The sequence below is a fragment of the Choristoneura fumiferana genome, chromosome 21 (genome assembly GCF_025370935.1).
Source record: "Choristoneura fumiferana chromosome 21, NRCan_CFum_1, whole genome shotgun sequence".
Lineage (NCBI taxonomy): Eukaryota > Metazoa > Arthropoda > Insecta > Lepidoptera > Tortricidae > Choristoneura > Choristoneura fumiferana.
This window is the reverse complement of record NC_133492.1, coordinates 7,130,817-7,151,316: the sequence shown is the minus strand read 5'-3', so window position 1 is coordinate 7,151,316 and position 20,500 is coordinate 7,130,817. Positions and strand designations below refer to the sequence as shown.

General features: G+C 38.3%; 2 protein-coding genes across 7 annotated transcripts in view; one reads left to right on the top strand and one right to left on the bottom strand.

The window, feature by feature from the left end:
• The window catches only part of EndoA (SH3 domain containing GRB2 like, endophilin-A), a 48,330-nt gene extending 32,015 nt beyond the window's left edge, over nucleotides 1–16,315 (top strand). For 2 of the 6 annotated variants that reach the window (XM_074104228.1, XM_074104229.1), the window contains exons 4-12: nucleotides 762–978; nucleotides 2,021–2,154; nucleotides 2,541–2,607; nucleotides 2,737–2,793; nucleotides 3,261–3,346; nucleotides 4,011–4,114; nucleotides 5,598–5,908; nucleotides 10,964–11,085; nucleotides 12,738–16,315. In XM_074104228.1, coding sequence (XP_073960329.1) covers nucleotides 762–978; nucleotides 2,021–2,154; nucleotides 2,541–2,607; nucleotides 2,737–2,793; nucleotides 3,261–3,346; nucleotides 4,011–4,114; nucleotides 5,598–5,908; nucleotides 10,964–11,085; nucleotides 12,738–12,863 — 1,224 coding nt within the window. In that variant the 3' untranslated portion in view covers nucleotides 12,864–16,315. Of the gene's footprint in view, nucleotides 1–761; nucleotides 979–2,020; nucleotides 2,155–2,540; nucleotides 2,608–2,736; nucleotides 2,794–3,245; nucleotides 3,347–4,010; nucleotides 4,115–5,597; nucleotides 5,909–8,189; nucleotides 8,280–10,963; nucleotides 11,086–12,737 lie in introns of all 6 variants that reach the window. The other 4 variants (XM_074104232.1, XM_074104233.1, XM_074104231.1 and 1 more) reach the window with 4 other exon arrangements.
• Nucleotides 16,316–17,805: 1,490 nt separating this feature from the next.
• LOC141439838 (polyubiquitin-C) lies at nucleotides 17,806–19,902 on the bottom strand. Its single transcript, XM_074104227.1, has 2 exons — nucleotides 19,768–19,902; nucleotides 17,806–19,522 (listed from the first exon to the last, which is right to left on the bottom strand). Exon 2 carries the CDS (start codon nucleotides 19,512–19,514, stop codon nucleotides 17,916–17,918), a length of 1,599 nt encoding a protein of 532 aa, XP_073960328.1. The 5' UTR covers nucleotides 19,515–19,522; nucleotides 19,768–19,902; the 3' UTR covers nucleotides 17,806–17,915.
• Nucleotides 19,903–20,500: the final 598 nt, after the last annotated feature.

The window sequence follows — 20,500 nt, the reverse complement described above, 5'->3', positions numbered from 1 at the left end:
GTACAGACTTTCAAACTTTCGCAATTATAATTTAATATTAGTGAGATTTACTTTGCTATTTTTCATATTCTAATTTTAAAAACAATAAAAAAACTTTTCCTATTTTGTTAAAAACAGAAACGTCTTCCTATAAAATACCTAAAGAGGCAGAGGTAAAGAACATTCTGCAAGAAATGGAAAAATATTCTGTACATTATTTTATAGTTTTTAATCACCTGTTTGGATCAAAATATTTGATGACAAAATGACCTTTAATCATATACTTACGAATAGTTAACTTTTCACAACTAAAGCACTGCACCAAATTTGATGAAAATTTGAATGGAAAATAGCTTTAACTTCATAGCAGAAGAGAAGAATATTTTTAAACAGGGAATGAGAGCGGATGAGTCCACGAAACACAGTTATTTGAATAAATATAAATCGAATTAATGTTATGTAGCAAATTACGTATTAATATTGTGTTATTTTATAGGTACATCAGATACGTATTAATCTGCTTACAAAATAAACAAAATTATGACTTTATTTTATTACTTCTTTTATTCATCATCATCATCATCATCATTATTATACGATTTCTCAAAAAATGTTTAGAACCCCTTCTTCTGTGAGCTTCTAGAGTCCAATGATATCCTGAATGGGCTATAGGTAGGTACACGCATCGAGTGACAAATGACCCGGGGTTAGCCATCTTAAAACATTTGCGGTGCTCTAGTAAAATAACATCTTTAAGTATATCATTTTCATGTATATTTCAGAAAACAGACGTGACATGTGAACTGGTAGAGGAGTTACAAACGAAAGCAAAAGAGTTCCTCCAGCCAAATCCGACGGCGCGAGCGAAGATGGCCGCCGTGAAAGGGATTAGCAAATTGAGCGGCCAGGCCAAGAGCAACACGTATCCCCAGCCGGAGGGCGTCCTTGGTGACTGCATGCTGCATTATGGCAAGAAACTTGGAGAAGACACCGTATTCTGTAAGTCAATTTTTTGTCGACTATAATAGAGTACTGTAGGTACATTCGTGCAATGAAAAGGTTGACCACCTTAAGGTCTGTTTTTGCTTGCTCAGTATAAGTTATCAGTATCTGCTTCATCGACCTATGACATATTCCGTCATAACGTCATTCAAAAAGGTAACATGTGCTTGCAACGTGTAAATAAACCAGAATAGTGTTACACGGCCTAATTTCAAACAGTGGCAAGTGGCTCAACAATCTAGGTTCGTGACTGTACATCTATGAACACAACCTTTTAATCTTGCATCGCCGCTAATACCTACTCTTATGCTTTTGTGGTAGCGTAGGAGTAAAATAAAAAGATTTTAGTTTATATATATACACCTCCACAAAGTAACATCTTAATCAATCAATTTCTGTCCTAAATAGATATTCTTCAGCTTAAATTATTAAACTACTTCGTTCCAATTTCTAGATTTAAATGTTGACTTAGTTGACCAGTAAAAAGGTAAAGCGAACAAAGATATTGTTCATATTTGGCTAAGGCTCTTATGGTAGAGCTTTAACAATTTTATTACTTATCAGTGGTGAAAATGGCTCCTGAGGGGCATTTACAAAGCTCGAGAAAAATGCAATTTTCCCAATTGGCCTGTGAATTGGTAATCGACACTGTAGATTCTACAGGTACATTACGTGAAGAGGGTGAAGAGTAGTCGTAATTACACCTTATAGACTGAAAACTTTCACTTATCAAACTATTTCCTATTAAATAATTGGCAACTGTTACGAGTAACTGCCGGATTTTGTAACGAATCAACTGCTGTACTCAGTATATTTTAAATATTTCTGCTGATTAAAACATAAAGTATGTGCATTGTGCATTTATGTATCTTTGGGACTCTGGTTCAGAATTATAATTAACCTTAAAGGACGATGCCGCCACATAAATGACTCCTCAGAAAAGACTAGTCTTACCGGAAGGTTCTCGTAAAACTGCTCGACCCCAGTAGTATCAGTAATTCGAAGGTCAAAGGTTTTATTGTAGATTTTATTATTACAGCCCAGTGTCTTATCGAGATGGGAGAGGCGATGAAACAGATGGCTGATGTGAAGTACTCGCTGGACGATAACATCAAACAAAGCTTCCTGGAGCCCCTGCATCACCTACAAACCAAAGACCTCAAAGAGGTTATGGTAAGTTACTTGCCGTTACCTAAATAAAAAAATAAATTATCACTTACTAAAGCTTAAAACTTAAAGTTGTGTAATGCGCGACCTAATAGGGTCCTCAGCTACCTTAAGCGGGTGCTTGTTTCATATGATCTAATAGAGCAGCGCTGCGTGAGGCGGGTGAGCTGCCATATTAGTGCCTAAGCTAGCTGATGTGGTTTGCGCGGAGCGGGTGAACGAACGCCTATTGAAAACTACTTGCTGCCTGCGTCCTTTTTAACAAATAACAGAAAAAAATATGCACTAACTACTTCCCACTAGGTAATATAATAATAATCGATAAATGTGAAACTGTAATTGTTTGTGCTAGCGATCTAGATTAGAAGTTCAAATAAGTTTTTTTTTCCTAGCATCACCGAAAGAAACTACAGGGACGCAGATTGGACTTCGACTGCAAAAGACGCCGGCAAGCAAAAGGTGATTATGATTTGTCTTTGATTAAATTATGTTTCCAATCCTGTTCTTCTATACATTTATTTTGCCTCATCAATTCAATCAACCGATATATTTAACATTTCCGTTTTATTTTATGATTGAATTGGCCAGGCCATGGAAAGGCGAGCCCTTACATGAGCCCCAGCCACAGCAATACACCGAGACAGGGTATGTGAAATAAAATGAAATTAACGCCTACAACCGCTAGTCCAACATCATTCTTTTCATAAATGTAATATTAACACAGTACGAGTACGATTCCAGAATTATGATGTCACATTATTGCTAAATGCTTGTTCAGTAACGACTTCTGGGCTTGATTTATTCCGTCCACACGATATATCATATAACGCCGTCTAGAACTCGCGTCACGCAACAATGTGACTTTTATCAACGTAGCTGTGTATTTTATCACGTCACAATTCCTTTAATATGAGCTCGTTTTTTTTTTCATGTTTTTGTTCCCGCTCCGCGCATTCGTCGGACCTTACCCCTCACTATTATCCGCTTGCGTATCGTTTTCGACGTTTGGTCTGTATGATTTTATTTTATTTTATTTGTTGTTGTTTCGTTTAAACTAATGTGATGACGACGCATTTGGATAAGCGTTGACACATCAGGTTCTCACATTCCAGATGATGAGATCCGACAGGCGGAGGAAAAGTTTGCCGAGTCGCTCACTTTGGCCCAAATCGGGATGTTCAACCTCCTTGATAATGATGTAAGTCCAATTCAAATTTTGATTTATGGTCAGCCTCAGAAGTAGTTTTTTTTGCATTGCTATTTTGCCAATCTTGGTTGGCTCTTAATTACTAGGTACAGTCAGCTCAGAATGGAATGAGGTTAGACCCTGCTACGATCGTGACAATGTCAGAGCGTATTTTATTCTTCATCTTAACTTTTGACGCTGACGAACATTTTTTTATCAAATTTGACCTTTCTTTTGTGTAACTATGGAAAACTTTGTTGTTATTTTTTACTTGACTGCCCGAAGAAGGTTTATGTTTTTGAAAAGTATGTATGTATATATATTTCTTTCGTCCTTTCTGTAGCCTAAGCGGCTGAATGGTTTTTAACATAGAGGTATCATTAGATTCGTCACAAAATTCTAGACACTAGACTTTTTTTCTTTTTTTTTTTCAAGGCAGACAGGTTTTTTCATGTTCTGTAACTACACTTTGCTTGTCAACTATTTCATATTAAACCGTATTATGCCGTTCAACATTAAATAATGTCTTTAATTGTCATTTAAATTAAACAGCTAGTTCTATAGTGCATAATTACCTATTTACTACTTTACTTATTTACTTTGAATTCGTCGTTCATCATTTTGTTTTCCTATTATTTAAAATAGTCATTAACATAAATGATGTGTGTGCTTACAGGTGGAGCAAGTCGCGCAGCTAACCTTCTTCGCCGAGGGTCTACTGGAATACCATCAGCAGTGTACGGAGATCCTGCAAGGTCTCGTGTCTACGCTCATGGAGAAGTTAGTACTGATATCTTAGCCCTTAACCCCTCGTATGCGGGAACTAAAATTAAATCTGAATTCTAGTCTCATCTGTTTTAATAATTTTAAATTCTGCTGATTAAAAAAAAATGGCCTTAAATTTGGCACTGATCAGCGCCTAAACATACGAGGGGTTAATCCCCTTATACTTTAACGCATGTTAAGATTGTTTTTTCTCTTAATATATCTTCATCGATGTATCGATGATTCGTCAATGTCGAGGTTGAAGAAATCACTGTGTTTCTATATAGCCTTTGTTCGGTAGAACAGATAATTTGTTGGGCTACTAAGCCTAAACTAACTTCATAAACCTGGCTATAGCCCTGGGTTAATATAATCTTATAATAAGTGTAGCTGACTATTTTCAACGTGAAAAGTATTCACAACCAACAAATTAAGAGATTAGGCAAGTCTATCCTAGAACATGTAAGGTTTTATTTAAAACGTGAGAATTGCATCAAATTGAAAACAGTGTTTTCATGAAAGCACAAGCTAAGTACCCCCTTTTCAAAACCTACCGATTTATTTCTGCATTCTAAAACGCACACCTTGTATATATAAAAAAACACAAACCACTTTGTAGCAGTCTATCCAGCAAACTTTTATGTCGCGAGATATATGTCGTTACTTTTCACGGCGCATCCTAAATCCGGCCTGAATAGAGAATGTTTATGTAAATACGACAGGCACTGCGCGACCTCTGGGACAGATAAACTAGCTCCATCGTCGGTTAGTTCGAAACTATAAGGCAAATGTTGCTTACCTGTTTTATTTTTCAGTTTTATTCTTTTCCGATATGTGCCTGTTATAAAATCGTAATGGTTTTGTTGTAAATTTTATGATTAAATAAAAATTAGATCGGTTTTTTACACGTTAATAATAATAATAATAATTATTATTATATTTAGCCTATAACTGTGTCCCACTGCTGGGCAAAGGCCTCTCCTCTTGACTTCCACATCTCCCTATCCAGAGCTATATTTGGCCACTCACTCAGTTCCGCGTCCAGGTCATCTTGCCATCTACGCCTCGGCAATAATAATAATAATAATACGCGGAAAAAATAAATTGGTTCTCTATTCCTTCTTAGTACCTCTATGATACCCAAAGAAAACATCCACCAAATTTCTCAGGGAACTTAGGCTGTGCAATGGTGATCAGTGACCAGTATATCAGTAAGGGCCTACGCTAGCTGGCGCGGGCGCACGCCTGCGAGCGCGGGGTGCAAGTAAAATCCGTCGTAGGTACACGACGCGTGCAGTTAAGTTAGCGCTGTTCATACTATTTTTCAATAGGAGTCGTCCAACTCCGTGCAAGTTGCAACCACGTCAGCTCAGCTAGCGTACGCCCTCCTAACTAAACAGTTCTTGTATCTACGAGACGTGTTTTCACTTTAAAGTCCGACGCATTGGCCATAACCGTCCTGTGCCGAAACAATACGATCATGTTATGTTTGTTACAGAAAAGAAGAAGCCGTGAACCGTCCGAAGCTGGAGTTCGTGCCTAAGACCCTCGCCGATCTCCACATCGAGGGTATCCACGACCTGACCAATGGTAGGCGGTACGGTTCCACTCAGAGCCTCTCCCGACCCCGCCACCACGTCCCCCCCTCCTCCTCCGTCGGTGACCTCAGCAGCGTCGACCCCTTCCGGGCCTGGGAGGCCCCCACCCCACCGAAACCACGCGCCAACCCCCACCACCAGCCACACTTCAATCAGTTCAAACCACACCCGGCACCGCGAACTCAAACTAACGGAAGGGATCCCTGGACAGGTGATATGGGTTTTGTTTTATTATTTTGGTTTTGGTTGTGGATTGCTTTTGGGAGGTGTTGGGAAACTTAAGTTTTTTCAGTAGATTTTCCTGTGGTGTATGGTGCTTTTATTTTACCAAAAGTCATGAGAAACCCGCGTGTTTTGGCTATCGTGGATAGCTGTGGGGCTGTGGGTAAAATAAACGTTCGGTAAAAGGCTCTATAAAGTCTTTGGATTTAACTAAGGACAGTGTAGAAAGTAATTATTATATTTTTATAATTTTGTTACGCTTAATAAAAATAGACTAAAGCTAAAGGGGTAGGTTAGTTGTGCGATCCACAGTCAAACGTCGTTGTCACGTGTGTCACGTTCACGGACTGGACACAATCGCACGCTTTCCTCGGGCTCTACAGCACACAGTGACGGGCTTCTGTCTGTGTTAACACTCACGAACATAAACTAATCCACTTCCTCAAATAATATTTCATTAAAAATGCGACTCAAATAGTCAGTACGTAGTAATTCTCGTAGTAAATAAATATAAATATATTTTTCAATACATTGGGGTAGTTAAAATATCGGTCGGTCGTGGTGGAAGTTTGTACAGTGACAAGTTATTTTTTACAGGTTGCCGGGAATCCATTCCTTGTCCTATCCAAACCCATTCCCACATAATTTATATAAGTATTCTTTAATTTACATAATAACACAGTGGCACAATTTTAATCATGACACATGACATGACACAGTAACGTTCACAATTAATGTTGAATTGACTCCCATGACAGGATCATTACATTTATTGTGAAAAAGTGCCATGCTGCTCATGATTTTAATAGCACTACTGTAAAGGCATGGGCGTACCCAGGGTGGGCAAGGGGGGGCAGCTGGCCCTGGAAATTGTATGTTCTGCAATATATTACGCCTCGTTATTAAAATAAATGAATAATAGTACATTGTGTCTTAAGTGCGGTAAATAAGGAATTACGAACGAGGACTGAAGCTTTAATGGGTCGATGTTCGTAAGTCTAGTACCGCCCGTGCGACACACAATGTTTTTTATCACATTTGCGAGTAAAATTGTATACTTTGTAAAAGAAAAACTAATATTTTTTCAAAAATTGCTGATACCGCTGATTGCGCTCTTGGCGCAAGTGCAGCATATGCATGGCGTGCGTGTGCAGCGCGCGCACGGAGCAGCAGCACACCATGCAGTTACAAACTCATTTACCGACTTTGGGCTTCATGACATGAAAATTAGTACGGGCAATGACTCATGTACCGACCACGGGTGTCATGAGAAGCACATTAAGGTCGAGGGTTTTATTTGGGGGGTTGCAACCAAGGTAGCCTGCATGTTACGACACTGTTTACGAGCAAGTGTGATGAAAAATAATTTTGTACCCGCACTCGCAGAAAACGTATGATAAAACAAGCGCGGGTGATCTGACCTAAAAATCTGTCTTGCACTCCCCTAGGCCAAAGCTGGGTACGCCCATGTGTAAAAGGTATATACAAAACGTATACTACTGTCGTACTATCAATGAAAGATTTCTGAAGAAACAGTCAGCAAATATTTTTGCATATATCTTCAATGAATGAATGTTTTATGTCCCTCGTTAATCTTGAACTATCCTACAGTTCTCTTTAAATCGATACTAGTGTCAATTTTAAAGTAACTTACTGTTTGAGCGAGTAGAATATGTGTAGTTTTCTTCTCTGTCTACGGTCATCATAATCTAAGCGACCAAGGTTCTCAAAATTATTCTAAATTCTGTCAAAATAAGTTTTGAGTATTTTTCCCGCTCATTTATCTATGCTGTATGATTGATGTTCTGCCGTACAGACGAATGAATTGACATGCACGATGCATAAGTCAGATGACATTGTTCTTACACGTAATCAATCATCTACCAGTAAATATAGTATAGAAATCAATAATTTAAAAACACGATAATCATAAGTGTTGATTAGGTTTTGAAATAGAAGTGGGCATAACGCAATAGGCACAAACCAAAATATCGCAAAATAGTTTTTAACTCAATATAAAATGTGACAGCTATGCTTTTGTAATCGTGTCACTAAGCAGTGATTGAACTTTTTTATTGAGAGATAAAACAGCCGGGGAAATCACTGGCATAAAAGTTAGGCTATTTCTATTTCCAGTTGAGTCGCGATATGTAACAACTTGATATCGAGAGGCAACCGTTCGGTTATCAATCTTAAAACAGTAATTTAGTTGTACATACTTATTGTAACCGATACACTGAGAATTGCATTTATTTAATTGCGTCTTGGAGACGACGGGTCGCGCGCGAGCTCACCCGAGCACAAGCCGCCTTCCAACCTGGAGCTCTTCCCGGGCGGAAACAACGCTCGCTCCAACAACGGTAAACACACAACCCTCATTGACATTGGTGACGCAGTCGGTTGAGCTATGTTACAAAACGCTACTGCAAACTGCTACGTATCGACACATGCGAGAAAACGACCACTTTCTCTACCTCATACTGCCTCTTATCTACATCGATTATGTAGTTACAAAAGCAGCACTATAAATATAAGAATGTTTTTGTAAGTACATACGCAATTCATGCACATTGCAGTATAAGATCGAGAAAGTATTAGGTCGAAATATTAAATAGAGAGACGGTCAACAAAGTAATCATACCATAGTTCCGTGTTTACCATTTTGGCTACGGAACCCTAAAATAGCTGATATATGATAGTTCGGAGCATCCAAGATAGTCAAAAATATCGGCACATGCATTCTATTACTAAGGTATTAGAGTTCATGGTTCGATATTTTTGATCACCTTGGCGACTGTACCCATCGAGCCGTTAACTGTGCGATTTCTATTGAAGTATATATAAACGTCTTTGTTGAACTCTAATTAAAACTTGATAATCAGCTCATGTGTTTGATCAAGAAAAATGTATAATTGTCTCAGCTTGCTGCTACCCATTTAAAAAGCAATAGGTACATAATTTAATTCGTAAGCTTTCCTAGACTATTTTAAAGTGCTATCCATAAAAGTATAAATGGATAAGCGCGATTGTTGTTTTACCACTTTTAGATATATATTTATTTATTAATAGCTTAGTATGTAGCTGCATTAGTAAAAATTATTGTATATTTTTAATAGTATATAATTTGCAATTCAGACACAGTGTTTTAAGAATTGGCATAAATAGTAGTATAATGTGAAACTTACTGTCGTGATTTCTATTTAGCACCACTAGAATATACAAAACACACACACATTAATGTTAATTGTTATTATCAGTTTTGGTTAATTAACTTAATTGCTCTGATAATTACAATCGAAGCCTCAGAAACAACTTAAGTAACTTAAAATTTAATTTAGCAAATTGAGAAAAAATACTTCTAATAAAATTACACATTACTTACTTTCAAAATCCATATTTTGTCGTTTGCTTTCGCGTGTTGGGTTTTCTTTCTAGTGTTGACTGATATTATATTCGTTTGGTTTTTTTAAACTGCTGGTTTCTGTTTGTCATGTCATCTGTTTTCATTGTGCATGTCGCAATAATTTATTTTACTAAAGTCCCATTTGCAAGAGGCTTTTTTTTTCATTACGATAGAACTTTAGTTGATTTCCTAATTATATTTTATATGGAAGCTTTGATCGTGAAAGTGAACCTTGCCTCGTGTAACTGGCTCTTCAATAGGCGACAATTTAATTTTCGCTTTCAACTATAACCATTCGTTTAGTAACTACTATGGCGGAAAATAGTACATTGTTGTAGATGCTCGAAAGTAAGCAATAGATGAACGAGTTAGTTTGAACCCCTCCCGCCGATTTTAGTTTTTCTTGTGACATAATTTTTTTTTAAAGGAGTCCGTTCTTAGTGGCCAGTACGCAACCACGTATTTATAAAATCAAAACGTCATCCTCGTCATGTTCGACCTGCTGCGATGCTTTGGCGTTATTTTATACTTAAAAAATTAAAGCATTTTGTGCATATTATGCGTTTAAGGGAAAAAAACACCTCATAAAAATTATCAATGACGCATTCTCATTGATCCAGTACGATTTAGTTTTTCTATGGCCACATTTTCGAGCAGTGTCGTGAAAATAGTTTTTTTCTGCCAACACACGGTATTCCTGTGCGTTGGAGTTAGTACAAATGAATGTTTATAAATCATCAGTTCAAAGTCATATAAAATATCCACTGTAATGTAACTTCTACATGGCATGATGCAACTGTTGCCGTGCTTGATTTAAAGCTACTCGAAATGTTTTTAATCATCATCATCATGTCTTATTTCATATTTAATTGTGCAATTTCTTACCATTGATCATTTGAACTTATTTAATATAAAAGTCAACGGAGATAATTCACGCTTGACGCTGCTTTCTGAATGAAAAAGCTTGATGGCAAAACTGTTTTAAATCTACCTGATAATCTAAAATTTACCATACAATCCATTTGATGCATTGCAGATTATGATTGGTTAGATTTAAAACAGTATTGTTTAGTCAGTTAAAATTGAACGGGTCCGTATGGAATGTTCTAAATATCACAGAAATTTTGCCTGTAATTCTTTGCTTGAATAGGTACATATGTCTGACATATAGTACCTTCTACTCAATTGCTGGTCATATCCCATGCCACATGCCAAATTTCACATATCTTTAGAGTTTTCACCCATACGTTCCTATTTAATCGGTATTGACTAAAGCCTGGTACAGTCAGGGACTTTCATTCAGGAGCCACCATGGAACCATATCACAGTAAACGTCATAGTGACATCACATTAATTAACAAGGAAAAGCGAAGTGACTTTTCCTTTGAAAGGTTCCATGGTGGCTTATGAATTAAAGTCAGGAGACCCAGTTGCTCGTTTGCCATCCAGTCAAATTATAAAAAAAAGTCGGAACCTACTGTCTGAACGAGCCGCCTCGCGAAGCCTTATAATGCGCAATTTTGTATGCTACTGTAAGGCAGCTTGCTCAGTCAGTATCAATAAAGAACGCTACAACCAGAAATGTCGCTTTGTACCCGAATGATGTCTCCGGCACGTATGGTAACCGTATTGTTGGCACAGCATCGCCGCTGCCGTCTCCGGTTAAATCACCGGCGCGGACGCCGGTCGCGCCACCCAAGGGCCCGTGCTGCACTGCTCTCTACGATTTCGACCCTGAGAATCAGGGCGAACTGGGATTCAAGGTAAATTCAGATCCGCTACAAAAATGATTGTCATCCCGTCCTGACATAGTAAAAGAGAACAAGTATGCACACTCCGACCCTTTAGGAGACTTAACTGCCTACACCGGCGAGTACGCTTAGAGTTGTCGATGTCTATTTTAGATTAATTAATTACCTACCGACAATTAATTTTAGTATGGAAGTTAACTTAAAATTGTCTAATATCTGTGTCTAGAGAAACAAGATTCTTTGCCGCTCTATTACTATTATTATATTAAATTTAAAAATATTATTTATAAATTCGTCGAAGTGGTGATGGCGTCTGTGTACATACTACTCATGTTTCCTACACATAATACTATAACTATATTTTTATAGGTAGGTAGGTATCTATTACTTTTTTGTGTCCTTGCATGAAACTATCACACTACACTTATATACAAATAATTACGACTATACCTAATATAAAAACTACGTAAGTACGAGTACGCGAACGTAAAAGGTGATCATCTCGCAAAGCTAGCGCAAGACGAGCGAGCTAAAATCAAAACGTACGGCACCGACGGCAGCGCAGCCTTGACTAAAGAAAACTTAATCCTTCTTACCGCCGCGCGATGTACTTTTGTTCTTAGTGAACCTACTTTGTTCTCTTTTACTACGGTTCTGACTTTGGCATAAGAATGAAGAGGTTGTATCTTTAACGACTAACATTAATCGGTGGAATAGCACGCAACCATTTGATATTAAAGGATTTATTTTATTATTCACAATAAAAGGTATATTAGGTACAATAAAATTAAATAAGCTAAAACTATAATAAATCTAAAAATGGACCCTGCGGCATGGTACCAAAGATGCTGGCAGCATTTCCCCGCTGGATCGCAAGACTGATGCGTTGAGTGAGGAAACTGCCAGCTCTTCGGTCTCCTGTGGTATCTCTGAGTCTCTTTGATAGATCTTTGAAGAGACTCAGAGCGCCAGGGCCCCACAGACCAAGGGTCTCGACGCCGAAAGGTACAAAATCATATTCGGCACCGAGACCACTGTATTTTCCTACTTTGGTAGTTTCTTTAAAATTAAGTCAATATTAGCTGGGAGATAATTTGGGTCTTGAGTTTAGTTTGAGCTTTGCTCATTAAGCAGCAGGTAGGGAATTCAAAACCGGTTTTTGTTGTATGGAGAAAACCCGATTTTCGGAAATCGAAGTTCGTATCGTACCGTCCCTCTCATCCTCGTATTGAATAATATAAGCGTCGGCGGGACGGTACGATACGAACTTCGAATTTTGTAGTAGCCCTGCTAATTGGAATCCGAGGACCGCCTTAGCGTCGGGGCCACTTACACTTTACTACCTTGCCACTGCCACTTCATGTTTGAACTTTTGTATAAAATTGTCAGACGATATGGCATACAGTGACAAGATACTAAAGTCACTGCCTAGCCCTCCGATAGTTACCCCACAATACGAGATACATGCGCTGGTAGCTGTGCGTGGCGTTCGCGTGATGTTATGTGAAGAGTTTCATAAATCGTGACTACTTTGTATTTGAAATTATATTGAAAAATGTCTCAACGTCTCATTGACGCCATATCGTGAATTTCCTTTAGCGACTGGTAAGTGAACAAGTTTACCCATGCCTATACTTTATCACTAAGAATTGATTATTTTACAGGAAAACGACGTGATTACACTGATCAACAAAGTGGACGACAACTGGTTCGAAGGCTCCGTCAACGGCAGAACCGGCTACTTCCCAATCAGCTACGTGCAAATTACCGTGCCCTTGCCCAACATGTAAACACTTACTCGCTGTCCTGCGTGCAACACACGTTTCAGTTTCACCCGGTGTTGACGATATTTTTCCATGGGTTATATTTTACACACGTAACTTGCACTCCAACGCCTTGGTGGGAGAGCAAGATGGGATTATACGTCACCAGAAAGATTATGCGATGAGGTCTATTACCTTTGAGATTATTATGAAGCCGATCGTTTACGATTCACTATTGTTGTAGAATGTCATCGGTTGTCGCCATACAAGCATGCTTTAGGAAAAATGTCTGCAATGATGGTGGTCAAAACATGTGTTGCACTTTAATGACGACATATTGTTACAATTTACGATTCATCACACAGTATTACGTAGATGACTTCTTTAATTCGTCTGTTACTGTGTCAAAAGCTCAATGTTACGGTAATTGATGTATTTATCCCTCCAAATAATTTATAATTATTTGATTTAATGGACTGGTTACCTTATTTTTTATAAATATTTTTTCTGTCCCGTCTTCCATTTTTTTCATGATTTACACCTAATTAGAAGACTAGCGAATCATTCCAAAAACTTATGCTACTTTTATTATTAGCTCTGTTTTTTTTTATCAACGAGTAAGTTTGAAATTTTAATATTTTAAACAAGTAATTTGACCCTTGTCAATACCATGTAACTAATTATTGGTAATAAGGTGAACTCTAAATTGCTTTCAGAAAAACAAGTAATAACAAGCCATGTTACCACAAAAATTTTGACACTCGTTGTATAGTCAGCATCAAAAGTAGCTGTACACTTTCGTACTTGGTCGTTTTACAGCCACGTACTGAACGCCATGCAAGATTGTCAGTCTCAATGCGACAGAGTATAAAAGTGACCCGCTAGTTTTGATGCTGACTGTACCTACATTTGTTTTACGCAGATCAAGTGGTAGAAACTGTCATTTGAGGCACTTCTGAGACGTGTTTAAGTTTTTGTTGTAGGTTAGACCGAAATTGTTGGGACTGCAAGATTATAATTATATTGTAGTTATTGTAATGAAATGAAGTGGCCATTAATTATTCTATTTTTTTTAAAGTTTGACATAGGTATGCGTTTATGTTTTTGCATGTATTATGGTGCGATTGCATTGTGTTAATATTCCTAGATGCGGCCCAGTTTGGCAAACTAGCAAGCACAGCCAATTACTAGCATAGTATTAGCAGTATCAATAAAAATTTACATTTAATTTCCAACGACTGGCTAGGATGTGTTTTACAATAATTAAAAGCAAGCCTAGGATGGCTAGGTGAAATCGGTTTTGCATGTAAGCGTTCCCACCCTTGGAGTACCTTAATGATAAATCAGTGATGAAAAAACGCGAAGACTTGGTATCCTAGGCTTACGGTAATGTTTAGAACGTAATGGTGGAGTACCAAGACAAGAAGCAATACTGGCAGCGCATGTAAGCATAATGGTGATTTTCCACCGGAGAGCCGAGGCGAGACGAGAATTGAAATCTGTGTGCATTGTCGCGCGCCCGCCACGAGCCGCCGCGGGCGCCGCCATACAAATTTCAATTCTCGTCTCGTCTCGTCTCGTCCCTCCTCGCTGGTGGAAAATCACCTTAATGGTTGAGGCGAGCGAGACGAACTCGCTGTCTGTCTGAAGGCAGCAACAATTTTGAGAAGTGATATTTTGGAGTAATGTCTGTAAACTAGTTAATTGTGAATCTATTTTTGTAGATGCGCTCTCACGTTTGTATAGTATTGCCTTTTTAAGTATGATTAGTTTAATGCGTTGTCACCTTATTTGGAACCTTCATTGAAAGCACAGGACTTGTTTATTAGAAGTATGATGTAACACTAGTTCATTACGAGATTAGATTTTATAGTTATATCTTTGCGGGTAATTATTTATCTAAATGGAGAATGTATACAATGTATGTAATACTTATACTTAATTATATGAGAAATGGAGATGTAAGAGTTGTTGCAATCTTGCCTGGAGTTCATGGCGTTTCGATGTTTGATGTTCTATTGGCGAAGTATAATATAAACATATTATAATGTCATTGTGATAACGTTAGATATCGTGCTGTTTGTGCCGTTTCCTAAGCCGTGTATTTACTTAAAAGTTACGTACAACTCACTAATATTTTTGTATCGTTTCGCATAATAATTTATTTCCTTCTTAAACTACGTTAATTTGCATAATTCATACCAAAAAAATTGAATTTGTAATTTAACTTGATGGCCTCTATTAAATAGTATTGTTAAACGTATTTGTAATAATAGCACTTATTGATTAAGATCTTAAATCGTCATATTTCACTTTGTCCAGATATTGATGTTGCAGTAATATTGAACATATTTTCTCATCGATTCATTTGATAGTGCCATCATATAGTAAATGGACCCCATTGTATCACATTTCTGGCATACAAAAGACAATACCTAGATCTAATGTTAGTTACTCGTAAGTTCATAAATAATTGTTCTATCTTCAAGTTTCCTTAATGTAAGTATTTTGAAAGAATAATCCATTCATTGATGGTACGAGGATGTCGTTGTTAAATGTTCGATGTGTAATGCTACGGGCGGGACACCCTGTTACACCCGAACCGTATATCATTATGCTACCAGTTTTATCGATATTCACTACTCAAAAGTATCTTTACAAGACCTAAAATATAGTTTCAAATGTTGCTGTATGTACTTTACAATACGGTATTTGACTATTTTGTATATGTTTTATAAATTAAAATTACACAATGCCTGTTATCGAATAGAGAAACAATTTTTAAACTACCTTTACAAATGACAAAGTTATAAAGCTTTGAAATTCAAGATTCGGCAGAGAATGACATACTAGCGTGTGACGTCACACGCTAGTAGCGCCGTACTTGCTGCATAGAGAAAAGCGTTTGAGAAAGAGACAGGTATATAGATTTTTCAAAAAATCACTATAAATCCAATTTTCAACCGATTTAAGTTTTCTCTTCGCTAAACACTGTCTGTATATCTATATTTTCATAATAATACTAAGACATGGCAAATTCAGGATTTGTCAAATACCGTATTGACCAGATAAAAACCTGTAGATATCTTTCACTAAACTTTTACTGACAACTTTAAATCACATTGATTCGGTGTTGCTTTTTGCATCCTTCCCTTTGTCCTTGTTACCGAGCCAAGACTTATTATGAGGATGCTGCTTGTTGTCGTGTACTTAAAGTGAAACGCTAAGCAGCAGGACAACAGGCCACAATTGATGAAAAGTTATTAGCCAACTTTTGGAGGCTGTTGAAGAACACGCCTTTGGTAACCTTCATAATATTATTCTTGTTCATGTTACTGTAATCTTAAATATGTACTGTAATTTGTTAGAATAAACTTGACGATTTACGACGTGTAATACAAATTTACAATTGATTTGTATTAAAAATTATCCAAAAACTTATTGCTCGTTTTCGCCTCCTAATAAAATGTTAACAATTACAGTGTAGTTTTATTATCGGTCGCTTTTTATCCGGTGTTGTTACAATAAAGAGTCATTGTATGATATTGCATTACTTTTCTTTCCATAATGGTAAGTTTAGAACACAAGAACCTAGAAGTAGAAGCACGGACTTGATATCATGTCTGTGAGCAGAAGGAAACTAAATCAAAATCACATACCAGGGTGGAACCTTTTCATAATCATTTTCGCCATGATCTTCATTATTATCTTTGGCAAATGTATGGGATGTCAACATGACATTGTAGCATAAAGTCAGTGGCGTAGCTTTAGGTAACCAAATTATCCTGGGGCAACAAATAAACTAGGGTCCCAACTAAACTATTCTTTTTTAATCTTAATTTATTATGGAACTTTGATTAAAAGGTAATGAACGTGTCAGTTAACTAAACTATTTAAAATCATTTGTTCCGTAATCATTGTGTTCCGCCAGATTTGACATTTATAGTTTGTAAGTCAGAGTCCGAGGGGCCTCCTGAGCTTGGGGTCCCAGGGCACTGCCTCGTCTAGCCTTCCGGTAGGTACGCCCAGTGTGGGTACGCCACTGCATACAGGTTCCGCTCTGGTACGTGATTCAGTCTTCGATGTACGACCGACAGCATGAAAGTGTAGCGCTGACCGTTATTCTGCTCATGTGACAGGCACCCATACCAATCGGTATCCTGTCCTACGCAAAGCTCAGAGCGTTTTCACATTATGGGCGGCGATACGATATCGGGGGCTCGGAGCAAGTAAAATGTATGAAATATGTACCAGTCTTTCACATTGTCCGGCCCGATATGTTGGCGGCACCATCGGACGCCCGTGGGCTGTCGTACGATAAAGTTTGTATGTGTGCTATGCGTGTATCTAAATTGTCTGTGTGCGCAGAACCCGATGCATGGCGGCCATTTTGAGCCGGCCATATCGAAACGATTTGTCGGAAATATGTGAAAACAACACATGGTGTCGGCTATCGGGTGTCGTCCATCATCGTCCGATACCGATATCGGGGCAAGTAAAATCTATGGAATATGTACCTGTCTTTCAGATTATCCGATCCGATATCGGACCATATTTCATCGCGATATTGGATCGCATAATCTGAAAACGCTCTAACGGTCACCGCTGCACTTCTCGGGAAAGATCAGTCCAGAGGCCTTATTGTCTAACACACTTGAACCATAATCACTTTTACCACTTCTTTCTGTCACGCGGTGTAGGATGAGGGTTGAAAGAGATGGTTAATGCGATCGCGAGCGCCTGAACGTTAGACAATACGGCCTCTGGTTTTAAAAGACCTGGCTAAGTAAAACTGACCCCATAATATTCAATAGGCTGCAGGTAGACGCAGAGATTGTTACCATAGACTGGTGTTATTTGTTATTCCCTTTTATGGTAACGTAATCTGCATCTTTCCGTGCCGTTATTGTACTTTAGAGAAGAGAACACTTTCTCTTATAAACAGATTTGGTGCAAATGAAAAGGCAAGTTTTCAAGCTACTACTTTAATCAAATACAGCAATAATCATGGAATGTACCTATATAATGTTGAGTGAAAATTAATCCATATTGCTTTAATTATTGATGTTTGTATAAAAATTACCCACCACGGAGTCGAAGCACCAAATGCAAGGTAGACTCCTTCTGGATGTTATAGTCAGATAAAGTACGGCCATCTTCAAGCTGTTTTCCAGCGAAAATAAGACGCTGTTGATCTGGAGGAATACCTTCCTTATCTTGGATCTTAGCCTTTACATTCTCAATGGTGTCAGATGCTTCAACCTCTAAGGTAATAGTTTTCCCAGTAAGAGTCTTGACGAAAATCTGCATACCTCCACGGAGACGCAATACCAAATGAAGTGTGGACTCTTTCTGAATATTGTAATCGGACAAGGTGCGCCCATCTTCCAACTGCTTTCCAGCGAAAATAAGGCGCTGCTGGTCAGGAGGGATGCCTTCCTTGTCTTGGATCTTAGCCTTTACATTTTCAATGGTATCAGATGCCTCAACCTCCAGAGTGATGGTCTTGCCTGTAAGAGTCTTAACAAAAATCTGCATACCTCCACGAAGACGCAATACTAGATGGAGTGTAGATTCTTTCTGGATATTGTAGTCGGACAAAGTGCGGCCATCTTCTAGCTGTTTTCCAGCGAAAATAAGACGTTGCTGGTCAGGAGGGATGCCTTCCTTGTCTTGGATCTTAGCCTTTACATTTTCAATGGTATCAGATGCCTCAACCTCCAGAGTGATGGTCTTGCCTGTAAGAGTCTTAACAAAAATCTGCATACCTCCACGAAGACGCAATACTAGATGGAGTGTAGATTCTTTCTGAATATTGTAGTCGGACAAAGTGCGGCCATCTTCTAGCTGTTTTCCAGCGAAAATAAGACGTTGCTGGTCTGGAGGGATGCCTTCCTTATCTTGGATCTTAGCCTTGACATTCTCTATAGTGTCAGATGCTTCAACCTCTAAGGTAATAGTTTTCCCAGTAAGAGTCTTGACAAAAATCTGCATACCTCCACGGAGACGCAATACCAAATGGAGTGTGGACTCTTTCTGAATATTGTAATCGGACAAGGTGCGCCCATCTTCCAACTGCTTTCCAGCGAAAATAAGACGCTGCTGGTCTGGAGGGATGCCTTCCTTGTCTTGGATTTTAGCCTTTACATTTTCAATGGTATCAGATGCCTCAACCTCCAGAGTGATGGTCTTGCCTGTAAGAGTCTTAACGAAAATCTGCATACCTCCACGAAGACGCAATACCAGATGAAGTGTGGACTCTTTCTGGATATTGTAGTCAGACAAGGTGCGGCCATCTTCTAGCTGTTTGCCGGCAAAGATAAGACGCTGCTGGTCTGGGGGAATACCCTCCTTATCCTGGATTTTAGCTTTTACATTCTCAATAGTATCAGAGGGCTCTACCTCTAGAGTGATGGTCTTGCCAGTGAGAGTTTTGACGAAAATCTGCATACCTCCACGGAGACGCAATACCAGATGGAGTGTGGACTCTTTCTGGATATTGTAGTCGGACAAAGTACGGCCATCTTCTAGTTGCTTTCCGGCGAAAATAAGACGCTGCTGATCTGGAGGGATGCCTTCTTTGTCTTGGATCTTTGCCTTAACATTTTCGATGGTGTCGGATGGTTCAACTTCCAAAGTAATTGTTTTACCCGTAAGAGTTTTCACGAAAATCTGCATTTTATTATCTGTAACAACAACAATCTCTATTTAGTGGATAAAGCTAACTGTGAATTTTAATCGTTGAGGACGTACAATGTGAAGGAAAAAAACTAAAAAAGATCGAAGAAAGAAAGAAGAACTAGCTGACACAAAATGGCGTCGATGACATTGCGAAACAAAGAAAATCGAAGTATGCAGTCGAATGTAAAAAAAGGTCGTGTATATACAACTGCTATCTGAAATCCTAGTCACACCTAGTCATAATACTCACCGATTAATTGGTCTTTAGGTCTTAAACTTAAAACTGAGATTAAATTCAACAAATATTATTATTGAAAACAAAACACAGCTGACACTATAACTGCAAAACGCTTGCTTGCTTCTCGTCACGAACCCGAAGTCTCGTCTCGAATAGTGAAAAAAAACTGCAGTATGTAGCTTATATACGCTTTTTGCTTTATGGTCTTTCTTTGATTGATAATTAAATATGGCAATACAGTTGATTTGACTTTGGACTAATCCAGATTAATCTAAACTAAATTATGAAATATTGTAAAGTAACATAGAAGATAAGATTGCTTGTTTGCTTGGACTAAAATATAAACATAGTTTGGACTGGTCATGGACGTACTGCCTAAACAGGCGGGACTGCAAGGCTACTCCGAAACTCGAAACTCGAAGTTCGTGTCGTGCGGTCTCTCTCGCTCTTGTATTAAATAGTATAAGTGTCAGAGAGACCGCACGACACGAACTTCGAGTTTCGAGTTTCGGAGTAGCCCTGCTGGCTGGACCAAAGAGTATTGTTGTAATGGGCTGGACTGAACCGAGAACCGAGCACTTGCAGCTGAAAAGCTTGCAGAACGAGATAGCTAGTACCGATACCCTTTGTCTCTTTCAATAGGGTGACCATAACTATACTTCATTTTTTTTTGCATTAGAAAGAAGGTAAGCTTTTGAAAAATAAGCCACAGCAAATATGTAACAAATAGCAAGGACATTATGAT